At 40.0% G+C, this 24,886-nt stretch overlaps 1 protein-coding gene across 2 annotated transcripts; it reads left to right on the top strand.

Moving 5' to 3' along the window:
• The first annotated feature begins 17,784 nt into the window (after positions 1-17,784).
• Positions 17,785-24,462, top strand: DUSP12 (dual specificity phosphatase 12). Of its 2 annotated transcripts, XM_081307607.1 has the most exons (6): positions 17,808-18,268; positions 19,669-19,782; positions 19,871-19,989; positions 20,372-20,468; positions 21,333-21,519; positions 24,062-24,462. In XM_081307607.1, the coding sequence occupies exons 1-6, from the start codon at positions 17,928-17,930 to the stop codon at positions 24,221-24,223; spliced, it is 1,020 nt and encodes a 339-aa protein (XP_081163733.1). In that variant the 5' UTR covers positions 17,808-17,927; the 3' UTR covers positions 24,224-24,462. The 2 variants fall into 2 exon arrangements, with proteins under 2 accessions (XP_081163734.1, XP_081163733.1); XM_081307608.1 differs by lacking the exon at positions 21,333-21,519 and having other exon boundaries at positions 17,785-18,268.
• The last annotated feature ends 424 nt before the right edge of the window (positions 24,463-24,886 follow it).

Raw genomic sequence — 24,886 nt, forward strand, 5'->3', positions numbered from 1 at the left:
ACAGGATGTCAAAAGTAATATTTTAAGATAGAAAAACATGTAATTCTGGAGGATCATCATATGTAGAATTTACAAAGGAAATGTTTGAGGATCTGTTCCTTGACTTTTGGACTTTGAAATCACATTTAAGAAGATTAAAAAAAAAGTGGGAGGGCCCATTGGGATGTGAAGAGAGAGGACTTGTGGGGAGATTTTTTTGCCATGATTCTCCCTACAGTGGAGAAGTTTACTATTTACTTCTCAAGTCTAACAAGGGAAATACTCATGGAGTCATCCAGGAAGTTTTGAAATATGTTCCTTGCAGTTAGAAAAGCTACAGGAACCTGTCATGTGAAAGCTAAAATAAGCTGTGGTTGTGAGATTGATAGAGCGTTTGGGGTCAGCTTGTACAAAGAATAACCTGAAACCACATGTGTATGTATTTCAGTGGTTATGAAAAATAGAGAGCTGGCACTGGGTTGCCTTGGGTTTTTTTTAATAATTATTTTTTTCAATTGTAGTTGGACACACTACCTTTATTTATTTATTCTTATGTGGTGCCAAGGATAGAACCCAGGGCCTCTCAAGTGCTAGGCAAGTGTTTTACCACTGAGCCACAACCTCAGCTCCTGTGTTGGTTCTGATAAGACCACCAGGAGAAGCAGACAAAGCCACTAAAAAGCTGATTTTGCATCTGGATTCCTAGTGGTTGAGGGAAGAGATGCAAATAAACATCTGGAAGAGAAATGCATCTACCTTGAGTGCCATATGACAGAAAAAGCAGTTCCAGAAACAAACATCTCACAAAAGTCTGCAAAGGTGACCATAGGGGAAGAGTTGACATTAGCCACCTGCCAAGTTTAGAGAGCAAGAAGATGCCCAGCCAAATTAGAACTTACTGCTTTTTTACCTATCCTCCCCCTCTCCTCCCTCTTGTCTTCTACTTGGGCTTAAGTGAAAAGCAAAGGAAATAGATATTAATGAGTGGAGGAGGGAAAAGAGAGATGGTGAGAATGGGGGGGGGGAGAGAGAGAGAGAGAGAGAGAGAGAGAGCGAGCGAGCGCACGAGAGCACTTTATCTGGATAAGCAAATAGGAAGACCAAGACTTTCCTTTGAATAAAGATTGGAGGTCTAATGAACATCTAGGACTGGTATTCTAATTTATAAATTGAAACTATCCTTGTAGCTTAAAGTCATCACAGAACTCTCCATAACTGATAGAAGCAGAAAATTCATGGATCTTTGCAAATTAATTACACATAAATCACCCCGGGCTCTTCTACAAATGGACGTTATGACTCAGTGGGTCCTGGGTGGGGCCTGAGATTCTGCATTTCTGACAAGGTCTCAATTGATGCCAGTGTTGCTACACTGTCTTGGGCCACACTTATGAATTCAAACATCTTGAGTGGAATAAGCCAAATAAATTTTAAGGGGATTATGAAAGACAAAAAGGTGCATTTTGATCATGCTGTGGATTGTGCTTTCAACACACAAGTCACCCACTTTATTTGATCGATTAAACATCATCAATGAATATAGTCTTTATTTTAAAAAAATGTCATTCTGTACAGAAAAATATGTTCAATTCTACTTTCAGTTGCTACCCTTCCACCTTCTCATCAGTAGCTATAGAGGTAACCAATGTTTTAACAATTTTGTGTGTACATTTCCAGGCCTTTTGTTAAAGAAGAAGAAGAAGAAGAAGAAGAAGAAGAAGAAGAAGAAGAAGAAGAAGAAGAAGAAGAAGAAGAAGCTTTCTAAGTATATGATTATATTGATGAAGATTCAGTTTCAAAAAATTCACTCTAGATGGATTAAGTAGGAAAGGATTTATCATTAACTTTAAAGCTATTATTTATTATTCAAACAGACTCTAGTTTGAGTTTTCAGCAGTCTTCCAATATCAGTCCACCAAGGGAGTTTGAATTCTGGATTCTCCTAAAATCAGAATCAGTCTGTAATTATGCAGCCATTGTCATGATCAGGAAACAGGCACAGTAAGAAAAATGCTGCTGTTGCTGGGGCACCAGGACCATACCTTCTCTGCTATGCCCCAAGAAACACATGCTCAGGGCCCTGACTCTAGTCAGAAAGTTTGAACCTGGACTTTAGGTTTCAGCTATTGCTGCTCCAGAAAAACCAAAAGCATCTTAACCAGCTTTCCAAAAGTAACACAAGCTGCTAAGTAAAGACTCCACTTTCACCTTCCATTTACTGTGCAAGGGCTTCACAGGGGGCAGATGTTTATACCCAACACCTGGCTGAAAGGAATTCTCAGGCAGAACTGAGGATTGAACCCATTGGCGCTTAACCACTGAGTCACCCTGCCAGGTTTCGCTTCGAGACTAAAAGGCTCAGGATCACTCCGGTTGAACTGGGCTGACTGGGCTGCACAAAACAACCACACAAGAGACTCAAGTACCTTTTTCTTTGGGGTCGCTGTGATGGCTCCTCTGATCTTAAGGGTCCACAGGAAGAGAGAGCACACACTGACCTCTTTTATTGAGGAGAAGCTATTCAGATGAGGCAAGGGGTCAGGTTTCAGGTGGCTGAGTCTATCTTCAGGATGTCCACTGTCAGCAGGTTGACTGACCCCTGGGTAGGCCACACCCAAGGGCACAGTAAGAGAAGGGGACACATACAAGGCACTTCCATGGAAGATTCTATCCTAAACAGGACAAGGGGTTATATTACAAAGGAACAGGTTAGCATAGCTCCACCCATGGGGCTGTAGCAAGACACACCCATGCAGGAGTCACTGACCCTCGGACCCAAGAAGGGTGGGGAAAGCTCTGCCACATTTCTGTGATTGAGTACCTCAGTACCCAGTCAGGGAGTGTGACTCAGTCATGTGTAAGGTTGATCTCCCATATCACCCCCAACTCTTTTTCTGTCTTTTTTTGAGACAGTATCTTGCTAAGATACCGAGGCCTTCAACTTGTGATCCTTCTACCTCAGCATCCTAAATCTCTGGATTACAGGCATATGCCACCACACCTGACTACCTTTTATTTTGTCAGGCTCTGACACTAAGAAAGGCACTTAAAAAGGCTATGAATGGATGTTGACACCATTTCTATATACGATGAAGAAGTGAGTTCTAGAATTTTACTATTAAAAAGGACCTAGAGATATAGTCCAACTTGTTAATTTTAGAGAGAAGGAAATTGAGGACCAGAGAGGTTAAATGACTTGTTAGTGATGGAGTAGAAACAGAACTCAAGTCTTTTACATGGAGTTTCATGTGCATAAGGAGATCTGTTTTTCAGGAGTCAGGTGATATTGACCAGCCTCATTAGGTTTATGTCTTCATCTAAGGCACACTTCTTTCCTCCCCAACCTGTGCTTGTGGAAATCATTCTGACAACCAAAATGCAGAACCTCGTATTTATCTATTTTGAATTCTGTCTTTGATTAAACAATATTGGTAAGACAATATTATTTAATATTGATAAGACAATATTGGATCCCAATGTGGTCTCTCTGAGTTGTAACATATGCAAATTAAGTAAGCATATATTTATGTCCAAATTCAAATTACTCAAAACAGAAAGGTGTTAAGTAAAACAGATAAAATAAAAGAAATTTAGATGGGGCTCTATCGAACTAAAAATTTATTTCTTGATTGCCATTGCTCCAACCACTTCATTGTTTGAATATCCAGCATATAATTATCTCCCTTGCCCATAAAAGAATCTGCCCCAAAGCCTAGGAGTACACAGTAGGAGCTTTTCCCTACTCTGCCTATCTAGTTACTCTGTCAAAAAAAGAATTTGCTCTGGGCTGGGATTGTGGCTCAGCGGTAGAGTGCTCGCCTAGCACGGGTGGGACCCGGATTTGATCCTCAGCACCACATAAAAATAAAGGCATTGTGTTGTGTCCATCTACACCTAAAATATAAATTAAAAAAAAAAAAAAAAAGAATGTGCTCTGTGTAAGACCAAGCTGGATAAGCTTATGCTACCACCTAGTGGACACTGCTGCTTTTCTTTTAAAATTTTTAATTATTATTATTATTATTAATTTTTATTTTTTTGCAGTACTAGGGATTGAAACCAGGGGTGCTCTACCACTGAGAGATATCCTCAGTCCTTTTTACTTTTTTATTTTGAGATAGAGCCTGGCTAAGTTGCCCATGCTGGCCTTGAAACTGTGATCCTTCTGCCTCAGTCTCCTGAATCACTGGGATTACATGCATGTGCCACTGCACCCAGCTGTATCAGGCATATTTAATAAGACAATCTCAAGTGTCTCAGTCCTCACATCTCTGTGCTTTTGCCTCACTGCTCTGTGTCTTCCTCCCACCCTTTCCAGGCCCTCCCCCTCAATTTATTTTAATGTGGGAAAAAACCAACTCAAACGCCATCTCTTCTGAGAAACTGGCCCTGCTTTTTCCAGTCAAAACGAATTACTATTTTGTCTGAGCCCCCAAAATACTTTGCTTTGATTGTCAATTTAATACATTGTTTGAGCGTTGGTACCCCTGTTTACACTTTGGGATTTTGTGTGTGTGTGTGTGTGTGTGTGTAGTGGGGATTTAACCCAGATGTTTTACCACTGAGCTACATCCCCAGCCTTTCTTATTTATTTATTTTCGTTTTGAGACAGGGTTTTACTAAATTGCCTAGGTCCTCACAATTGCTGGCCTCGAATTTATGATCCTTCTGTCTAGGCCTCCTGAATTGCCGAGATTACAAGGCATGCACCACCAGGCCAGGAACTACCCTTTAGAAACTTGAGGCTAAGGTCCTCATCTTAGTCCATGCTGCATCTCTAGTGCTGAGCAAGAAGTGAAAAAACAAGATAAAACAAAGGAGAATGCCTTTAAATAACTTTTTTTTTTAAAGATCCATGGCTTTGGAACTGTATAAACAGTGCTTCTGTTGAGCATCTGAATTTAGGTCCCTCCAACCCCTTTCTTTGCACAGGTTCCCAATTCTGCCAACTTGAAAGTTTGAAAATGGCTCATCTCTGTTTTCAGTTCTAATGGCTAGGGATCAGGGCAACTAATTTATTAGTAGGAAGTGAGTCAGATAAAATGTGCAGAGAAATACTTCTTGGAAAAGATGAGGTAATGAATATGAGAAACATTTAGAGGAAGAAGGGGAATATATTTGGTGTAAAAAGAGGACAAAGAAAGATGCAGTGGTGTACACCTATAATCCCAGCTGCTTAGGAGGCTGAGGCAGGGGGATTGCAAGTTCAAAGCCAGCCTGAGCAACTTAGCAAAGACCCTAAAGCACCTAATGAGACCCTGTCTCTAAATAAAATATAAAAAGGGGCTTAGGATATGGCTCAATGGTTGAGCACTCCTGGGTTTAATCCCCAGTACCAAAAACCAAGGGGGGGGGCAAAGAATAGCATTTTGAAGAATTTTGATATGATCTAAGGACTGACCAACTGATTTTTTCTTTTCTTTTTTATTTTTGGTCCTGGGGGTTGAAGCCAGGACATTCTACCACTGAGCTACCTCCCCAGCCCTTTTTATTGTTTATTTTGAGACATGGCCTTGAACTTGTGATCCTCCTGCCTCAACCTCACAAGTCACTATGATTATAGACATGCACCACCATTTCCAACTCCAACTTATTTTTATAGTTTAAAATCTTTAGGAAAGTGCCGCAGTCTGGCTGGGCACAAATCACGAGCCACTGAAGCAGGAACAAACTTTATTTCTGAACTCCACCAGCACACTCCACACATGCTCCCTGGGAACTCTCCCGAATGCCACGCAGCTCCTCCAGGAACCACCAACCGGAAATCCCTCCCCCAGGCTGCGTGAGCACTCACTCTCGGAACCCCGGGAGAACTCAACGGGAACTCCAAAGTAGCGGGTGTCCGATGCAGCAAGAGCCATCCTATTACCTGACAGTAAAGGTCTAATATACAATTGAATCAATCCAGCATCATCTTAATGGTTCGCCTCTCAACCATTACTTCTGGCCAAAATGCCATGGGTCATTTCAACTCGGCTATGGCTCTCAGCAGGAAAGCCAAGATTTCTGGTGCAACACCTATAATCCCAGAGACTCAGGAGGTAGAGGCAGGAAGATTACAAGTTGGAGGCCAGCCTGGGCAACTTAGTGAGATCTTGTCTCAAAAAATAAAAAGGTCTAGGGATGCAGCTAAGTCTTAGAGAACCCCCAGGTTCAATCCCCATTATGGGGGTGGTGGTAGGGAATCCTTAGAGATTGTTAGCCTTGTCTTTTTGGGTGGGGATACTGAAATGCAGAGGGTTTAATTGGCTTGGCCAAGGTCATTTAACGAATGCATGACAGAACCAAAACTTAAGTCCAGGAATTTTGCATACAAGTCCTTCTACACTCTGGACTATGTTTAGGTAGCAAAGCACTCCCAAGTGTTGTGACTTTAGGACAGAGGACTCATGGTCATTCCCTGCATTTTGTTTGGGGGGAAATCGAAAGAGATGAGTTATGCAAAAGGGAATAGGGAACATCTGTGGTCTCCATTGCCCCACTCATCTGACTGTTTACCAGTTTTTCCTTGAGCCAAAACAAGAACTGAGAGAATGCCCTAAATAACACTAACCAGTTCCTGCCCTCAGCATTTCTTTGAAGGACAGCAGCACATGTGATAAATTTGCAAATATTGGGTGGTGGTGAGGAGAGCTGGAAGTAAGGGAGGGAGGTATTGGTCAGATGACCCAGGTGTCCCTATGAAGTACAATGAAGTGCTTCAACTCTAGTCAGTCATTTCTGGTCCCAGGGTTTCTGTGGAGCATAAGTTATTTTCTCAAAATCTTTGACAATAGTTGCCCTTCTAAGGAAGGATGACAAATCTTCCTGCAATGACACAGACCTCTAAATTAGTAAGTGAACCTGGGGATGTGGTTGTGTGGGATGTAGATAGTTAAGATCCATTGGCCCCCTAATTTTCATGGTTGTTGAGTTTTTAGACTGGTTGTACATAGCTATTCATCTCTTTCAACGAATTCAACAGATTTCAACAGATTATGATTGAGTTTGGAAGTGTTGGAAACATGGCCCCCAATGCAGCAAGGATCAGAGGTGGGGTTTTTAGGCATGGATTGGACCGTGAAGATTCTGACATCATTAGTGGTTCAATCTAATTGATAACTGAATGAACGACTGGGAGGCAGGACCTAGTTGGAGGAATTAGGTCCCTGGCAGCATATGAGGCCTATCTTTTCCATGTCCCCATCCTCTGCTTTCTGTCATTAACTAACAACTTTTCCTCTGCCATGGTGTTTTGCCATGATTTTTCTGTCTTGAATTAGGTTGACCATGGGCTAATCCTCTGTAACCATGAGCCAAATAAACCTTTCCTCCTTTAAGTTGTTCTTGTCAGGTGTTTTGGTCACACCATCTGCAGTCCTTATTTCTAGATACTCCTGCACCATAGCTCCAGCCCTTCCTGATCTACATCCTCTCTGAACTTCCTTTGGTGCCATGGTGTAGTTTGGATTTTCTTTCTTCCACTAGCAAGACATGTAGAAAAGTTGATTTTCATTACAACCTGCAGTGTGGCTATCCTTATTCTTTTTTTTTTTTTTGCAGAGGAAGGAACTGAGATTTAGAGAAATCAAATAACTTTCTTTTTTTTTAAGATTTATTTTTTTAAAGAGAGAGGTGAGAGAGAGAGAGACAGAGAGAATTTTTAATATTTATTTTTTAGTTTTCAGCTGACACAACATCTTTGTTGGTATGTGGTGCTGAGGATCGAACCCGGGCCGCACGCATGCCAGGCGAGCACGCTACCACTTGAGCCACATCCCCAGCCCCTCAAATAACTTTCTAAGAGCACGTAAGTACAATATTTTAAGTAGGAAGGCCAAGTATAGCCTGAGACTCACATCTAGGTTTTCTCTGGCTTCAGATTACGCCCTTCAAAGACAATACTAAATCTGAACTTAATGCCTTTCCAAGTATCTACCTTCTACTCACATATACGGATGAAAGAATAGGATCATGTTGTTATCCATTTATGTATTTGTTCAACGTTGTCATTTGGAGCCCCAAAGTATATTTCACGTGTATCTTCACAAGTGTCCTAGATTTTAAGTTCTATGAAGAATGTAATTGTAAAAATTACTAACATTTACTGATACCCCATTGGGTGCAGAAGGGTAGTGGTAACGTGCTAGAAATAGAAAGAGGAACTTGCCTTTGGATCATGATGGGGAGGTAATGGGACAAAAGAGGGGAAATTTCCCTGCTCATTACTCAGCAGAGATATGCATTTACAGTAATTTAAAACATTACAGCTGTAAGCCATAAATTTGACTATGCTCTAGAAACCAAAAAAATTTTTGAGAAACAACCCAAGAGCCAGAAGGCTGAGTGATGTGTATCTTCATGTGATCAGCTGTGTTGCAAAAATGGGTGCCTTTTCAAAATGCAAGTTATTGCACACCTGATTATCTCTTATCAATTGGAAGAAAAGTTTGCTTCATCAATATTCATGAAGATTGCAGGCTCATTGGCAATGAAATAAACAGATAAATTGTGGCTATGTGTATGTGTATATAGCTACAAATCCAAAGATACAGTCTCTTCTTACCTTTACAGGAAGCCATCCAGCTCTCTTTCTAAGGACAGCATTTCTTTTCTTGAGCATAGCATTCTGTTTTTCTTGTAGGCTCCAGTATTTTCATTTTTTCCTTCATACTGGGGACATGCCAAAAAATGTATTTTGGGAAAAAAAAGGCAAATGGCGCCTTCTAGTGGCTACAAGCACAAGTACAGAAAGAAGCTGTTAAATTGACTAGCCTCAGGAATCTCACCAGGCCTGTTGAGTTCTGAGCCAGGCTATGTGGGTATTGGACAGCAATACAGATATGCCTTCTACCTCCTTGAAGGATCTCAGAGTCATTTTAGAGAACTGAGGAGAGAAAGTTGCTTTCAATGTGGAACTAATAAAGATATGGGAATGATTTGGATAACAAAGTGTCAGTTGATAAACATTTCCTTTTTCCTCTTCCTAGAAGGTAAATATCTGTAATAGATAACAGTGAATAACCCTAACAAATAAATAAAAGCTACATGGAAATAAATACACCAAACCTGTCATGTAAGCCTCCCTTGTAATGCCAACTCCCAGAAATTATCAGATAACAATTTGATAAATATCTTTCAATATTTTCACATTTGTGTATATATGTATTTTTAAAAATAAATGGATTCTAACATACTTTCCATTCTTTTTTTTTAAAAAAATTTATTTCCTAGTTGTAGGTGGACACAATATCTTTATTTTTACATTTATGTGGTGCTAAGGATTGAACCCAGTGCCCCGTGCATGCTAGTGAGCACTCTACCACTGAGCCACAACCCCAGCCCCCTTAGTTTCCATTCTTAAACAAGATTAAAAAAAAAACTATAATATAGGTAGTGGGCTGGGGATGTGGCTCAAGCGGTAGCGTGCTCGCCTGGCATGCGTGCGGCCCGGGTTCGATCCTCAGCGCCACATACAAACGAAGATGTTGTGTCCGCCGAGAACTAAAAAATAAATATTAAAAAAAATTCTCTCTCTCTCTCTCTCTCTCTCTCTCTCTCTCCCACTCTTTCTTTAAAAAAATAATAATATAGGTAGCATGGACTACTTCCTTAATAGTTGCCTCATATTTCATTGAACTAATAAAACAACTTTTTTTTTTTTTTTGACTGGGAATTGAACCCAGGGGTGCTTAACCACTAAATCACATCCCCAGCCCTTTTTATTTTGAGTCAGGGCCTCATTAAGTTATTGAGGCTGGCTTTGAAATTGTGACCCTCCTGCCTCAGCACAAAACAATGCTTTTAACCAATCAAGTACTTGTAATGATTTAGGTGTTCTAAGTTTTTCACTATTATAGACAATAAATGCTGTATTGATGGCCACCAAGACCATTCTCAGGCTCCTTCAGGCCTACTGACTCACTAGAAGGACTGATAGACCTCAGATGATCTGTTATGCAAAATTATAGCTTACTGTAACAAAAGGACAGATTAAAATTAGCAAAGGAAAAAGGTACATGGGTAAAGTCTGGAAGGAACCAGGCAAAATCTTCCAGTAATCCCCTTCCAGTCATATAAGGATGTCCTTCATTCTCCCAGAAATGATGTGCAACAAAATGTGTGAAGTATTAAACCAAACAGGAATCTCCACAAGCCTTGGTTTCCAGGGTTTTACTGGTGGATGGTTCCATGGACAATCACTCACAGGACTATGATTATTTACTTGGTCTCTAGCCTCCTAGAGGTCAAACTGATACAATGTGGTCCAAGGCTGCAGGTATATCAAAGCAGGCCTTAATCATAAGTTACATTGTTAGCATAAACTATCTTAGGGACCATGTCCTGCAGCATCAGTGGAAATGGGGTTCCCCTCTGGTGGAATGGGCTGGCTGAGAAATAAAAGCTAGGAAAAATAGAATGGCGAAGTAACCAAGTCACACAGAAAGTAGTTTTAAAAATGAGGGCAGGATGGGCAAGCTGACCAGCCAGGTCCAGCTTCTAACAAAGAAAGGAGCCTACATTTGCTTTACTTATATCTGAAATCATCTGTTGAGGGCCGCAGTCAAGTCGGAATGATGCCTAGCATTTTGCCAGAGGGAGTGGTTGAGAGGGGAAGCCAGCGAGCCATTGAGATGATAATGGTTAAGTTAAGCTGCGTATTCAGTTGTATATAAAACCCTGCTGTCCGCCTGGGGTGCCCGTTACTTTGGAGTTCTGGGGGGGGGGGATTCCTGGTGAGTTCCTGTTGGTTGGGGAAGTTCTGGAGGAGGGATTTCCGGTTGGTGGTTCCTGGAAGGGCCACGTGGGTGGCGTTTGCGGGAGTTCTGGCAATTAAGGAGTTCCTGTTTTGAACCTACTAATGCCTGGTGGCGGCTGGGTTATTTTGTGCCCAGCCAGACTGCGCAATCATCAAAGGCTTTCCATAGAAATTTCTTCATCAAAATACAATAAAGGTGGGGGCAGGAAGACTGCTCAATTCCTAGTGGGTTACACCCATCTCCAGTACTGCTGTGCAGGACCTTTCTAGCAGAGTGGAGGGGAAGGTCACGTGCATTGAGTGGTTTCTCTCCATGGGAGTGCCACAGAAAGTTCCCAATGCTAGACCTATCCTTTCCCTGGCGGAGGGGAAAAAGTTCCTCACACATTTTATAGATGGCTTCCTGTACTATCTAGTTAAACTGACAGTGTGGCCCAAGAAGGTGGGCCAGGGCCATTCTTCCTGAACATAGGCTTTTCTTTGAAAGGAATGTGCAGGTCTTGAACAACCAGAATTGATCCTTTCCTGCACAAATGCCTCTGATTTTTTTTTTCAATACTAAGAAATGAATTTAGAGGTAGTCTATTGCTTAGCTATATCCCCATCTACTTTTATTTTGAGACAGGATCTCACTGAGTTGCCCAGGCTGACCTTGAATTTGTGATTCTCCTATGGCAGCTTCCTTAGTATCTGGGATTACAGATATGTAAAGTACTTAGATGTCTCTGATGTTTTTTATCTAAACACTGAATAGTTCCCACCTATCAGTTTCCACATGTATTCTTTGCTTTCTTTGCACAAGTTTTCCTCAATCTGTTTTTTTCAAACCTCCATCCTCACTCTCATATAAACTAGATATATATATATATTTTAGCTAGAAAATAGGAGCCATCATACATAAAAGAATGCCTTTAACTATCACCAAACCACTGAGAATCCCTGCACCTCCACCCATTCTTTTCCACCTTTCCTGTGGTTACCATAGAAAAGGCTGATCTTCCACCGCAATCACCATATTCCTCAATTTTTTGTAGGACCCATGGACTAGGGAATGTAGAGGTAGAGTGCTTGCCTAGCATTCATGAGGCCCTGGGTTTTATCTCCACTTGAGCATTGGGGGGAAAAAGAAACAAACAAACAAAAAAGGAAAATGATATGTTCAAGTACTCCTTCTATATCTTTAAATTCTTCGTCTATTTTGGTACTTTACTGAAACTTAAAAAAAAAACTCACCTGTCATATCTATATCTATTTTTAAGAAAGAAACACCTCCCTCTACTTCACATTTCCCTTTGGCTGTGACCTCATCTTTCTTCTCTTGAAAGACTAGTCCACACTCTCTGCTCCCATGTGTCTGCTTCCCAGTTCCTTCTTGGTCTCTGAAACAAGGTTCCCTTTTCCCCAACCCTACTCCCAACAACTGACTGAAACTACTCTCACTAGGGATGCTGAGATCTTGTAATTGTTAAATCCAATGGGGGCTTTTAGTTCTCACTTTATTTGACTTCTATGTGATATGACTCATTCTTTACATCTGAGATACTATTTTTTTTTTCATTATCTCTTTGGCTATGACTCAAATTCCTTTATGGGTTCCTTTTACTTCCCTTATTTTTTTTTTTCAGACTGCAGATTGAATCCTGGGATATGTACCCAGCCCTTTTTACTTTTTATTTTAAGAGAAGGTCTTGCTAAGTTGCCCAGGCTGCCCTTTAACTTGCTATCCTCCTGGCTGCAGCATCCCAAGTCTCTGTGATTACAGGTGTGTCCACCTTTTTAATAGCTTTTATACATCCTCTTCCTCTCTGTTTTCTCTGCTAATACCCTAAGCCCTTGTCACACCTGACTTAATTATTGCCCCAATCTCTTAACTGAACTCTGCCTCTAGAATTGCGTTCCCCAACTCATTCCTCACAGTGTGGTCAGGGTTGTTTTCTAGACAGCAAATCAAATTGTGTTATTCTGTTGCTTGAACTTCTTTAATAGTTTGTATAGTCTTTAAGAAAAAGCTAAAACTTAGCGAAGCTTATGTTGCCCTCACGATCTGGGCATGCCTATCTTTCCAGTGTCCTGTAGACAACCGTGAACACCATCTGAATTCTTCTTCTTCCTCCTTCCCCAATAACACATTTACCCTTTAGTAGAGCTATCTGGACTTTATGCCTGATAGATCTTGAACTTCAAAATGCAGATCAAGTATCACTTCCTGTGGGAAGTCATCCTGGATTATTCCCTTAAATTAGGGATGGATCTCTCTCCCTATATATTCCCTTAGTGCCTTGTATTATAACACTCCAGGATTTTAAAGTGAGAAAAGTTGGGTTAGTTCAACAAGGGGCCCAGAAGACTGCTAATATGACTCTTCAGACAAAGCCACTATTGATTCTTTTAGCTAAAGTCTTTGGGATGAGGAAGAAATGGAGTTGAGAGTAAACTGCACAGGGTCCTGTCTGGCACTCTTTTCTCCTTCCATTTCTAACATTCACAAAAGTGACATTCACAAAGGTCATCAACATTAGCCCAGAATCTGAGGGGGATACAAAGATGAGAAAGCAATGTCTTTATCCTTCATGAATTCCCAGTCTGCATGTAGGTAGGGAGAAATACCACTCATCCCTACAGGGTGCCCACTTTGAGGTACTATTCTTCCAAGCAGAAGCATTTGCTCCTTCCTCCATTTGTATGGGGCTCGAAAGTCTCTGCCCTGGATCCTCAAGGACACTCTTTGAAAATAATGAAGTTATTTATATGAAAGAGAAAAAGTAAACCTTAGCACCAAGCAGCAGGTCTGATACTATGAAATAGGTCTTCTTTGATGTTGTAAAGCTGGTCAGGAACTCACAGGTGTTTTCGTTTTCCTGCCAAACAAACAATTTCATAAAACATCATCAAACAAGGACTACTATGAGACTATGATGGAGCAAGACAAAAACAAGACCACTCTGTAGTTTCATCTGAACACAAATAAAAGAACATCAACCAAAGCACAAAACACCAAACATACAGTTAATTTGGCTAAAATGACTGATGCTAAGAGCCACAGCCAAGTAATATGATGCATGGCATTTTGGTTGAAAGGTGACGCCAGCTAGCCATTGAGATGATATGATTATGTTAAGATTTGCATTCATATGGATATTGGACTCCTGCTGTTCACCTCAGCCTGCTACGGGACTCCTGGAGAGTTCCCATTGGTTGGGGAAGTACAGTAGGAGGGAATTGGGGGGGGGAGGGGAGGAACTGGTTCTGGAGTTCCGAGAGAACCCACCGTGTGTGTGGATCGGTTTTTCTTCCCGGACGTGTTCGGGGTATTGGCGGCAGTTTCAAAAATAAAGTTTGTTCCTGCTTGAGTGGCTCGTGATTTTGTGCCCAGCCAGACTGCGGCAGACTGACTTTTCCTTTTTCTTTTGTAAGGGTCAGGCGAAACGTCGGAGAAAGAGACCACACGAGACTAGCTCCATGCAATGGCAAAGGGGATTTATTGGGGATCCATACCAGCGCGCTGGGACTCTGTGCTCACTCAAGAAGGGAGAGCAGCCCAGAGCCCAGAGCAGAGGTCAAGCAGAGCTTAAGTACACTTTTTGGAGAGGGTGGGGGGCTTTGCATACATCAGAACAAATCATCATGAGGCGCGGGAAAATTGAACAACAACTCTGATACATGATTAGTCCATTCATTGGCGGGAACAGGCTGGGCAGGGGTGATTGGTCACTTCTAAACTGGGTACACATTCAAACTGATTGGTTCGGGCCCTGTGACGAACTGCACAGGGCCCTAGGCTGAATGGCCAGTAGGGCGTTGTCTTAACTATCTCAGGAATCTGGGTGTAACAGAGGAACTTAATAGTACCTAATCTTTTACATTTCAATTCAAGGTTTCCAGCTTAGAAACTTTACCCTTTCACTTTTTAATTGTAAAACACTCCCTGTAAATATAAAGTATACATAAAATGTACTCTCGCACCCATTTTTTAAGTGTACAGTTCAGAGGTTTTTGTCATACTTACAATGTTGTGTTACAGATCTCTAGAACTGCAACTATATTCATGGAAGAACAACTCCGAACTGAAACTATATTCATGGAAAAACAACTCCTAACTTCCTTCTCTCCCCATTCCCTGTGGACTACCATTCTATTTTTCCCTCCCATGATTTTGACTGCTCTAGATATATCGAGAGTGTAATCATATAATATATATCCTTTTGTGATTGATTTACTTCATGTTCTCAAAGTTCATTTACAATATGGTATATGACAGGATTTCCCTCTTTTCGTTAGCCTGAATAATACTCCATTTTGTGTGTGTGTGTGTGTGTGTGTGTGTGTGTCTGTGTATCCCATTTTCTTTATCCATTCATCACTTGTTTTTTTTTTTTTTTTAAAGAGAGAGTGAGAGAGAGAGAGAGAATTTTTTTTTTTAATATTTATTTTCTAGCTCTCGGCGGACACAACATCCTTGTTGGTATGTGGTGCTGAGGATCGAACCCGGGCCGCACGCATACCAGGCGAGGGCGCTACTGCTTGAGCCACATCCCCAGCCCCATTCATCACTTCTTGAACATTTTGATTGTTTCTATCTTTGGCTATTGTGAACAATGTGGCAATGAATATAAACATACAAATATCTCTTCGAGATTCTATTTTTCAATTCTTTTGGATGTAAATGCAGATGTAGGATTGCTGAGTCATATCATCACTCCATTTTCAATTTTTTGAGGTATTTCCATACTGCCTTCTATACTGGCTGCACCACTTAACATTCCTACCAACAATGCATGAAAGTACCAATTTCTCTATGTCCCTGTCGAACTCTCCCATTTTCTGGTTTGTTTGTTTTAAAAATACTAGTCGTGCTAGTGGGTGTGAGATATCTCATTGTGGTTTTTATATGCATTTCTCTAATGGTTAGTGATATTGAGCATCTTTTCATATGCTTGCTGGGCATTTGTTAGAAAAATGTCTATTCAGATCTCTTGAACATTTTCTTTCTTTCTTTTTTAAAAAATTGGGTTACTTGCTTTATTCTGTTGTTTTTTGAGTTTTTTATATGTTCAGAATACCAACTCTATCAGATAAATACTTTGCAATTATTTTGTCCCTTTCCATAGGTTTCCTTTTCATTCCATTGTTTTCTTTGATGTGCAAAAAATTTTAAGTTTAATGTAGTCCCAATTATCTATTTTTGCTTTTGTTGCCATAGTTTTGATATCATATCCAAGAAATCATTGCTAAATCCCATGCCATGAAGCCTTCCTCCTATGTTTTCTTCTAGGAATTATATATTTTTTGGCCTTGAAAATCCATCTTGAGGTTGTTTTTTTTTTAATATGGTAAAAGGTAAAGGTCTGACTTCTTTCTTTTGCATATGATTATCAGTTTTCCCAGCACTGTTTGTTGAGGAGACTATCCCCATTGTGTGGTCTTGGCACCTTTAGATCATTTGATTATATATGTGTTAAGGTTTGTTTTTGGGCTCTCTATCCAGTTCTTTTGGTCTGTATGTATGTCTGTCTTTGTACCAGTACCATAACTGTTACTTGACCAATTACAGCTTTTTTTTTTTTTTTTTCTGCTGTGACTAAAGGACTGGCCCAGTACAATTATAGAGGAAAAAAGGTTTGTTTGAGGGCTCATGAATTCTTAGTCCATGGAAGGCTGGCTCCATTCCTCAGGAATCCAGGTGAGGCTAAACATCATGGCAGGAGAGTATGGCAGAGGGAAGCAGCTCATATCATGATGATCAGAAGACTTGGCAGGCGCCTCTCTTCATACACAAATATATATATATATATATATACCAAAGCCAGCTCTAATTCCCATCTCCTCCAGTCCACCCTACCACTTTAGTTACCACTCAGTTAATCCCTATCAGGGGATTAATTTACTGTTCGGGTTAAGACTGTTACAACCCAATCATTTCTCCTCTGAACCTTCTTGCATTGTCTCACACCTGAGATTTTGGGGGACACCTCACATCCAAACCTTAACACTTTCCTAGAAGAAGATTCATTAAGCCAAAGAATCATCCCTGCTTTCTGATGGTTTCCAGTCTAGAGCAAAACCCTGCTTCCTTAAATCCTCTGCAGAATCACCTAATAAAAGCTGTGGGAAGCCATTTCTGACACGTGATTGGGTGGCTCCCCTTAAGGGTCTGAGGCCTCTGGCTCAGTCGGAGCTTTTCCGGCCCTTTCTTGATGAGAGAGCCCATCGGTGTGGGGGTGTGCCTGACCACTGACAGCGGGTCCCAATCACTGACCCTGACCTTGGAGTGCACCCCCCCCCAACCTTCATTGGATGGAATTCTCCCCTGAATCTCTTGTTCCCCAATAAAAGGCTACTCCCCAGCGTGTTCACGCTCTCTCTCTCTCTCCTGCTAGGTCCGAGTAATCCTTGCTGCCCTGCTGGGCGGTTAGAGGAGGGAACCAGAGAGGGGAGCCGTCTGGGACCTGGCAATAGAAATAAGGTAACTGAGTCTGTGTGTTTTATTTCGATCTCTTCTAACTAACTTTATGCCTAGAACCTCATTAATGAAACCATTGCACAGGCCGCATGGTGGAAAAAAGCCCAAATCCTACAATAGGATCTCTGTAGCACCTCTGAAAAAGATACTCTGAAATTCTCCATAGTTCATAGTCCAATAATAAAACCAACTTAATTTGTGCTTCTTTATAGTCTTTGACTAAGGGCTCTGACAAAAACACGAGACTGATATCTTCAAAATATACATAATAATAATAAACACAACGAGAAAATGATTTACACCCCAATCAAAATCAAAATTTCGGAGGATAGGAATAATCACAAGAGGAGAAATACAAGTGGCTTCTTAAACATTGAAAAAAACACGTTTTATTACAAATGCATGAAACGATGCAGCTGATTAAGTTGATGGGTCCTTCACTAAAAATTTGAATTCAGTTGCCTCTGCTGCCCCTTCCCTGTTAGTCTCAAGACAAACAGCCTGAGATTACCCTGTATTTGGGGAAGGTTGTCCTTTACAATACGCTGGGATGGTAGAACAGGGGTCACGGGGCTGCTTCTGAAAGGAGCACCGGCTCAGCTGGAGCTTAAGTCTACAAGCCGACTGTGGTCGTGGTCCTCCGACCCAGCCGCCAAGTTGCCGGCGCAGCTGGGCCTCGGGGGAAGGACGTTCTAGCCGGCCGGTTACTCGGTGGTAGGGCTTCCAGCCGCCTGGCTTCTGGGCGCCGCCATGTTGGCAGAGGAGGGCTCCAGCCATGGCTACGGGAGCGGGATTCCGCACGCGAGCGGAACCAGCTCTGCCCGGGAGATGCTGGAAGTGCGGCCTGGGCTGTACCTGGGTGGGGCGGCGGCAGTCGCAGAGCCGGATCATTTGAAGGAGGCCGGCATCTCTGCTGTGTTGACGGTGGACTCAGAACCTGGTTTCAAGGAGGGGGCTGGGTTCGAAGGTCTACGGAGCCTCTTCGTGCCAGCCCTGGACAAACCCGAGACCGACTTGCTCAGCCATCTGGATCGGTGTGTGGCCTTCATCAGCCAGGCCCGCTCGGAGGGCCGTGCGGTGTTGGTGCACTGGTAAGTCATCTCGTCGGTAGGGGAAGAGTGCCCCGCCTCACTTTAGCCCCATCACCCCTTTTCACAGAGGTCTCCAGGAGAGGCGAGGGGCTGTCATTCCACAACAACCTTGTCCCATTCCCTCCCGTAGACTTGTGTCTCAAAGAGAGGGAGGATCTGGATGGAAATGGGCCCCTGATTCATGTTTTGGTTGGTTCATTTTGCAGCCTCCAAGTTTTATTTTGTTTTGGAGGGCGGGGATCATCAGATAAATGGCAGAGTCCTTACACCCTAAAGGGTTTACAGTTCTGCAGTACAGGTTAGACGCCCACCTGACTTACCAGTTCCAAACGGTGTTACACCTTTGTTCTCCATCCTATGGGTCACTCACAATCTGTAACAAAAGACTGGTTAACCAGAGAAGAGCATACACATTTACTTAATTAAAATATAATGACATGGAGCCTTCAGAAATGAAGATCCAAAGACTGAGGGAAAACTTCATTTTTTAAAAAATACTTGGATTCAATTAAGAATAAACATCCATGTAGAAAAGAAATTGGACAAAAGGGGTATGACTTACTGTAATAGAGAGGAGAAATCCACCAAGACCTGTATTTGGATTTTTCTTGGTCTTTCTCTCTGGCAATCCTTTCTCTGAGGTATTGGGCAGGACCCCTTCTGGAAGGAAGGTCTTATAATCTATCAAACAAGGTAGGTCAGAGAGGTTTTTTTGTTGTTGATTTGCTGGCATGGAACCCAGGGTCTTTGGCATAGAAGACAAGTGCTCTACCACTAAGCACACCCCCAGCCCCAAGAGCAGATTATTTTAATGCTTTGTTTGGAGTGAGGGAGGATGGTTGATAAAGGGGAAAATTGGTTAGGATCTAAAGGATCCTTGGGCCCTGCCTAGAAGATTGATGGAGTAATGTTGCAACAAAGGAAAAAAATATAGAAAATCTTGACAGGTATTTGGAAATCCCTGAGTAGTCTTGTTTGGTTGGATTGAAGTGTAGTAACAGTAGTTTAAATTTATTGAGCACTTACTGTGTGCCAGCACTTCTAATTATTTATACAAAGGACCCAAGGTAGTGATGATATTGGAGGAAATCTGGTACCTGATCTGAATGTAAAGAGCAAAGGAGCATGGATTTGTGCATAAGTAATTACAAAAACTTTTAAAATTAGGGTAATTATTTTTGAATAAGTAATACATTCATATGGTTCAGAATTCTGAAGGAATAAGGAAATAAAAAATTCTGTACATTGGTAGTATTTCAGAGTCAATGGGTTTATTTCAATATAAGTAGACATGAAGTTGAAACCTGAACTTAACCATCAATAGGGGGCTGGGCTTTGTCTTTTTTTTTTTTTTTAATTGTTGCTATTTGCTATTTTATTTTGAAGGTCTCTTTTTTCAGCCATGCAGGCATCAGTCGAAGTGTTGCTATAGTGACTGCTTTTTTGATGAAGACTGACCATCTTACCTTTGAAAAAGCCTATGAAAATCTACAGACTATCAAACCTGAAGCTAAGTGAGTTTTTTGATATAGTAATAATTCTGCTTTTGTGATGTAGTTTCACGAAAAGAAAGTTGAATTTTTTATTTATTTGTCATCACAGGATAAATGAGGGGTTTGAATATCAACTGAAATTATACCAGGCAATGGGATATGAAGTGGATACCTCTAGTGCAATTTATAAGCAGTATCGCTTACAAAAGGTTACAGAGAAGTATCCAGGTAAATAATAATTGCTAATATACATTGGATTCTTTTCAGATGTCATTTACGTGGACACAAAATGCATTATTTCACATTTCCAGCAATCTTGCAAGCAGGTTCTGTTGTTTTCTTTTGAAACTATGTTTTGCTAGTAATAATTTGTGCAAGGTCACATGGTTAATAAATGTCAAGTCTGAGATTTGAATTTAGGCAGTTCGGTGTAACCACCAATAGTCTTTCTCATGTACTCTCCCACCCCATCCTGATTTCCCAACACTGTTTGTTTTTAAAATTTCTGCATTTTGCCCTTGTTGCCTCAATTTGACCTTACTTAAATTTTGTCTGAAAATGCAGACAGTTGATTTTGACGGAAGGATCCATTTTTAATTTTGTCATATAGAATTGCAAAATTTACCTCAAGAACTCTTTGCTGTTGACCCAACTACCATTTCACAAGGATTAAAAGATGAAGTTCTCTACAAATGTAGAAAATGCAGGTAAAATATTTTGTATGCTCTGGGAATTTGTCTTATAGCTAAAAAGAACTTAAAGTTTCATTTTCTTATAAAATAGGAAGAATTTGTCTAACTGAAACTCTATACATTTCTGATTCAAATCTGCTTTCAAAAAGGATCTAATTTCATCTTGGTACCATGGCACAGGCCTGTAATCCCAGTGGCCAGGGAGGCTGAGACAGGAGGATTGAGGAGAGATCAAAGCCAGCCTCAGCAATGGCGAGGCACTGAAGGAACTCAGTGAGACCCTGTCTCTAAATAAAATAAAAAGTAGGGCTGGGGATGTGGTTCAAATCTTTTTTTTTTTTTTTTTTTTTTTTGGTACTAGGGATTGAATTCAGGGGCACTTGACCACTGAGCCACATGCCCAACCCTTTTTTGTATTTTCTTTAGAGACAGGGTCTCACTGAGTTGCTTAGTGCCTTGCTTTTGCTGAGGCTGGCTTTGAACTCACAATCCTCCTGTCTCAACCTCCAGAGCCGCTGGAATTACAGGTGTCCGCCACGGCAACCGGCAGGATATAACTTCTTAAAAGAAAAAGGAGAGCTGGAATGTAGCTCAGTGCTAAAGCGTTTGCCTTGCTTCATAACGCCCTGGGTTCTATCCCCAGTTAAAAAAAAAAGCCAAAAAAAGAACCCCACCTCCCAATAAATAAATAATAAGATGGGAGGGAACCAACCTTTAAAAAAAGTAGAAGTAAAATAATCATATTGTAGAGGGGCTCTTGACAGTTTAAGTAGTATCATCAGTGTTATATTATTTTCTCCTTTAAGAAATACTGCATATTTCAACTATTTTTTCATCATTTTGGAAGTCATTAATGTTTTTCTTTCTTTGGGGTTGCAGGCGATCCTTATTTCGAAGTTCTAGCATTTTGGATCATAACGAAGGAAGTAGGCCTATAGCCTTTGCCCACAAGAGAATGACACCATCTTTCATGCTTGCCACAGGGAATCAGGCTCAATGTACATCTTATTTCATTGAACCTGTACAGTGGATGGAATCCACTTTGTTGGGAGTGATGGATGGGCAGGTGAGAACACATTTTATTTTCTATAGTTTCGTTGTATGATTTATATTGTGTTCATTTTGGTATTTTTAGTCATATTTTAACCAGTGTTTTACTCCATCTTAATGCCTTTCTTTCTGAATATTATACCTTTCTAGTGTAGGTAAGGCTATCAAAAATAAAGTTGTTTATTTTTGATGTTGGGAATTGAACCCAAGCCTTGTTCATGCTCAACATGCACTCTACCACTGAGTCATAGCCCCCAAATAAAGTATTTTTAAAACACCAGCTGATCTGAAATAATGAAACATATTTGAGAACCACTGGTCTAAGTTATTAGATTCCTTTTAAGGCTATTGTTTTAAATTTTTCCAAATATAAAGCTAATGTTATTTATTTTGTAAGCTGTCTAGAATACATGTGACACAATTTGTAACAATTAGGGTAAGTCAAGATTTTTAAATTAGGTTTAAAATTTCTTTCATTTTCTCTGTTGGGTTCATCTGTTTTCTCTAATTTTTCAATTTAGTGTGTTTGCTATGAGGTTCTTTTTCGCTTCCTGTTAAAACAGTGCAACTCCTGAACATTCTTTGGCAGCCATATTTCTCCTTTATTATTCTAAAGGTTATCCTGAATGATTATAGTATTTTTGTGTGTATGTGTACACTTTGTACCACTGAGTTACAACTCAGCCCCATGTGATAATCTTAATGAATTTGAAAGGTGTATAGTTTTTATACAAGTTTGTAAGAATTTGTGTAACAGCTATTTTGTGAAAGCCTTCCCTAAACCATGGTAACCTTTTTTTTTTTTTTAAAAGCTTTATTAGGGTATAACTCATATACCATACAATTTACCTTTTTAAAGTGTGTAATAGTTTTTAGTATGTTTATTTTATTTTTTTGAAGAGAGAGAGAGAGATAATTTTTTTAATATTTATTTTTTAGTTTTTGGCGGACACAACATCTTTGTTTGTAAGTGGTGCTGAGGATCGAACATGGGTTGCACGCATGTCAGGCAAGCGAGCTACCACTTGAGCCACATCCCCAGCCCAGTTTTTAATATGTTTAAAGAGTTTTTTCAACCATTACCATTCTCATTACCCTCAAAATAATGTACCTATTACCAATCACTTCTCTTTTTTTTTCTTTTTTTAAAATTTTTTTTCAGTTGTAGACGGATACAATACCTTTATTTTATTTTATTTTTGTGTGATGCTGAGGATTGAATCCAGTGCTTCACATGTGCTAGGCAAGCGCTCTACCACTGAGCCATAACCCCAGCCCCTCACTTCCCGTTCTTGATGGTATTATTTGCACTGGTTGGATTTTTTTAGTTTTTTTTTCTTTTTTAGTGTATATTTATTAATGCATTATAGTTATATTTAATAGTAGAGTTCATTTTGACATTCATAAACACATTTAACATGGGATTTTTTTTTTAGTTTTAATGAAATCCAAATTATCTTTTTTTCCTGTAAATTGTTTCCCTATCTATGACCTATTTTTTTGTAATTTTGTCTTTTTCTTACTGGTTTGTTGGAGCTCTGTACATACTCTTACAGAATGCTTTATCTAATATACTGCAAGTGTTTTCTTCTCAGTCTGTCACTTATCTCAACTTTATGGTATATTTTGACATATTAAAACTTATGAAATGTCATCAAATCTGTCAATTTTTTTCACTTATAGTTTATGAGTTTTATGACTAGATTTTCTGTAGCTCAAGATTTAAAATAAGAATCCTTACATCATACTATGCATAAATTAAAGCACTAAACAATAACAAAACAACAACAATGCTCTGACCACATTAGAGAAACTATAATTGACTTGTTAAGAATTTTTGGATTTTTCTGTTTTAGTGGAACATTAACTTGTATTTAAATAGTCAGAAATCTGACTTGTATGGTGTCAATATCAATTAGTAATAGGACATCAGAATCCTAACAGGTTTTTCTGTCCTTTAGCCATGATGTTTTTATTTACAACCTTAAATTGCAAATTGATTAAAAGCCATGTATGTCACATCCATAACTTCCTAATGACCAGATGGATTTCAAGTTCAAAGCCAGCGTCAGAAACTAAGCGAAGCCCTAAGCAACTTAGTAAGACCCTGACTCAAAATAAAAAAAATAAAAGGGGCTAGGGATGTGGCTCAGTGGTTAAGTGCCCCTAGGTTTAATCTCTTGTACTAAAAACAACAGCAACAAAAAACTTCTTATCGAGTCTAAAGCTTCTTCCTTCAACCTGAAATTCATCTGTTTGTCCTTAGTACAAAATACCTTTTATGCTTCAAAGCCCCCCTCAGCAAAAGCAAGGCACTAAGCAACTCAGTGAGACCCTATCTCTAAATAAAATACAAGATAGGGTTGGGGATATGGCTCAGTGCCACTGAGTTCAGTTCCCGGTACCACCCTTCTCCCCCACAAAAAAGCCTTTTATGCAATAATTTCACTCTTTGAAGATATGAACCATGTCTTATCTATTTCTATATATTGAATTGCCAAAGGTATTTATTTAATATAAAAATGAATGAATGAAGTAACACATTTGCTTTATTTCAGCTTCTTTGCCCAAAATGCAGTGCCAAGTTGGGATCCTTTAATTGGTACGGTGAACAGTGCTCATGTGGTAGATGGATAACACCTGCCTTTCAAATACATAAGAATAGAGTGGATGAAATGAAAATGCTGCCAGTTTTGGGATCACAAACAAGAAAATTATGAACTTGCTTGGAAAGAAATTTGTTGGTGATATGTGCCACCCTTGTTTATTATCATTCATGGCAGTTTTTAGGCCAGTATTTCATTTGGAATGTGAGAAGATAAAATCACTTGATGTAACATGGAAACTATACTTTGTTAGCTTATTACATGACATAGGTGGAATACTTTACATGGAAATCAAAGCTTTTTAATCATGGAAATTTTATTTGACTTGATATTAAAGTCTTTTGTAACCTGGATATGTTCTTTGTTTCACATAGAATTTATTTATTTATATACTTATTTAGTGGTGCTGAAGAACTCCAGGGCCTTGTTCATGCTAGATAAGTACTCTATTACTGAGCTACATCCTCAGCACCTCATATATTTTTAAAATTTCTGATTTTGGGTATGTTGGTTATGATCTTAAGGTCTGGATGGACAAAATTACGTATAAAATTTAAGAACTGATATTTCACATAGATACACTATTATTTCCAGTAATGTAAAGTAGGTATATTTGGACATATTTTGAAAAGTATTTCTTTTTCTTTTAATGGATGATATTAGTAAACCTACCTCCTGAGTACCTAGGTGGGTGCCACTGCGCCTCGCTCCCCAGTCCTTTTTATATTTTATATTTTTATTTTGAGACAGGGTCTCACCCAGGCTGTCTTCAAACTT

This window comes from Spermophilus citellus, assembly GCF_964194105.1.
Source record: "Spermophilus citellus genome assembly, chromosome: 9".
Classification (NCBI taxonomy): Eukaryota; Metazoa; Chordata; class Mammalia; order Rodentia; family Sciuridae; genus Spermophilus; species Spermophilus citellus.

Excerpts from the sequence above, each read along its gene's own strand:
- DUSP12 (XM_081307607.1), top strand. The coding sequence starts at position 17,928 with ATGTTGGCAGAGGAGGGCTCCAGCCATGGCTACGGGAGCGGGATTCCG. Across the intron at positions 19,990-20,371 it reads GGTTACAGAGAAGTATCCAG|AATTGCAAAATTTACCTCAA; the intron begins GTAAATAATAAT and ends TTTGTCATATAG. Across the intron at positions 20,469-21,332 it reads TACAAATGTAGAAAATGCAG|GCGATCCTTATTTCGAAGTT; the intron begins GTAAAATATTTT and ends TTGGGGTTGCAG.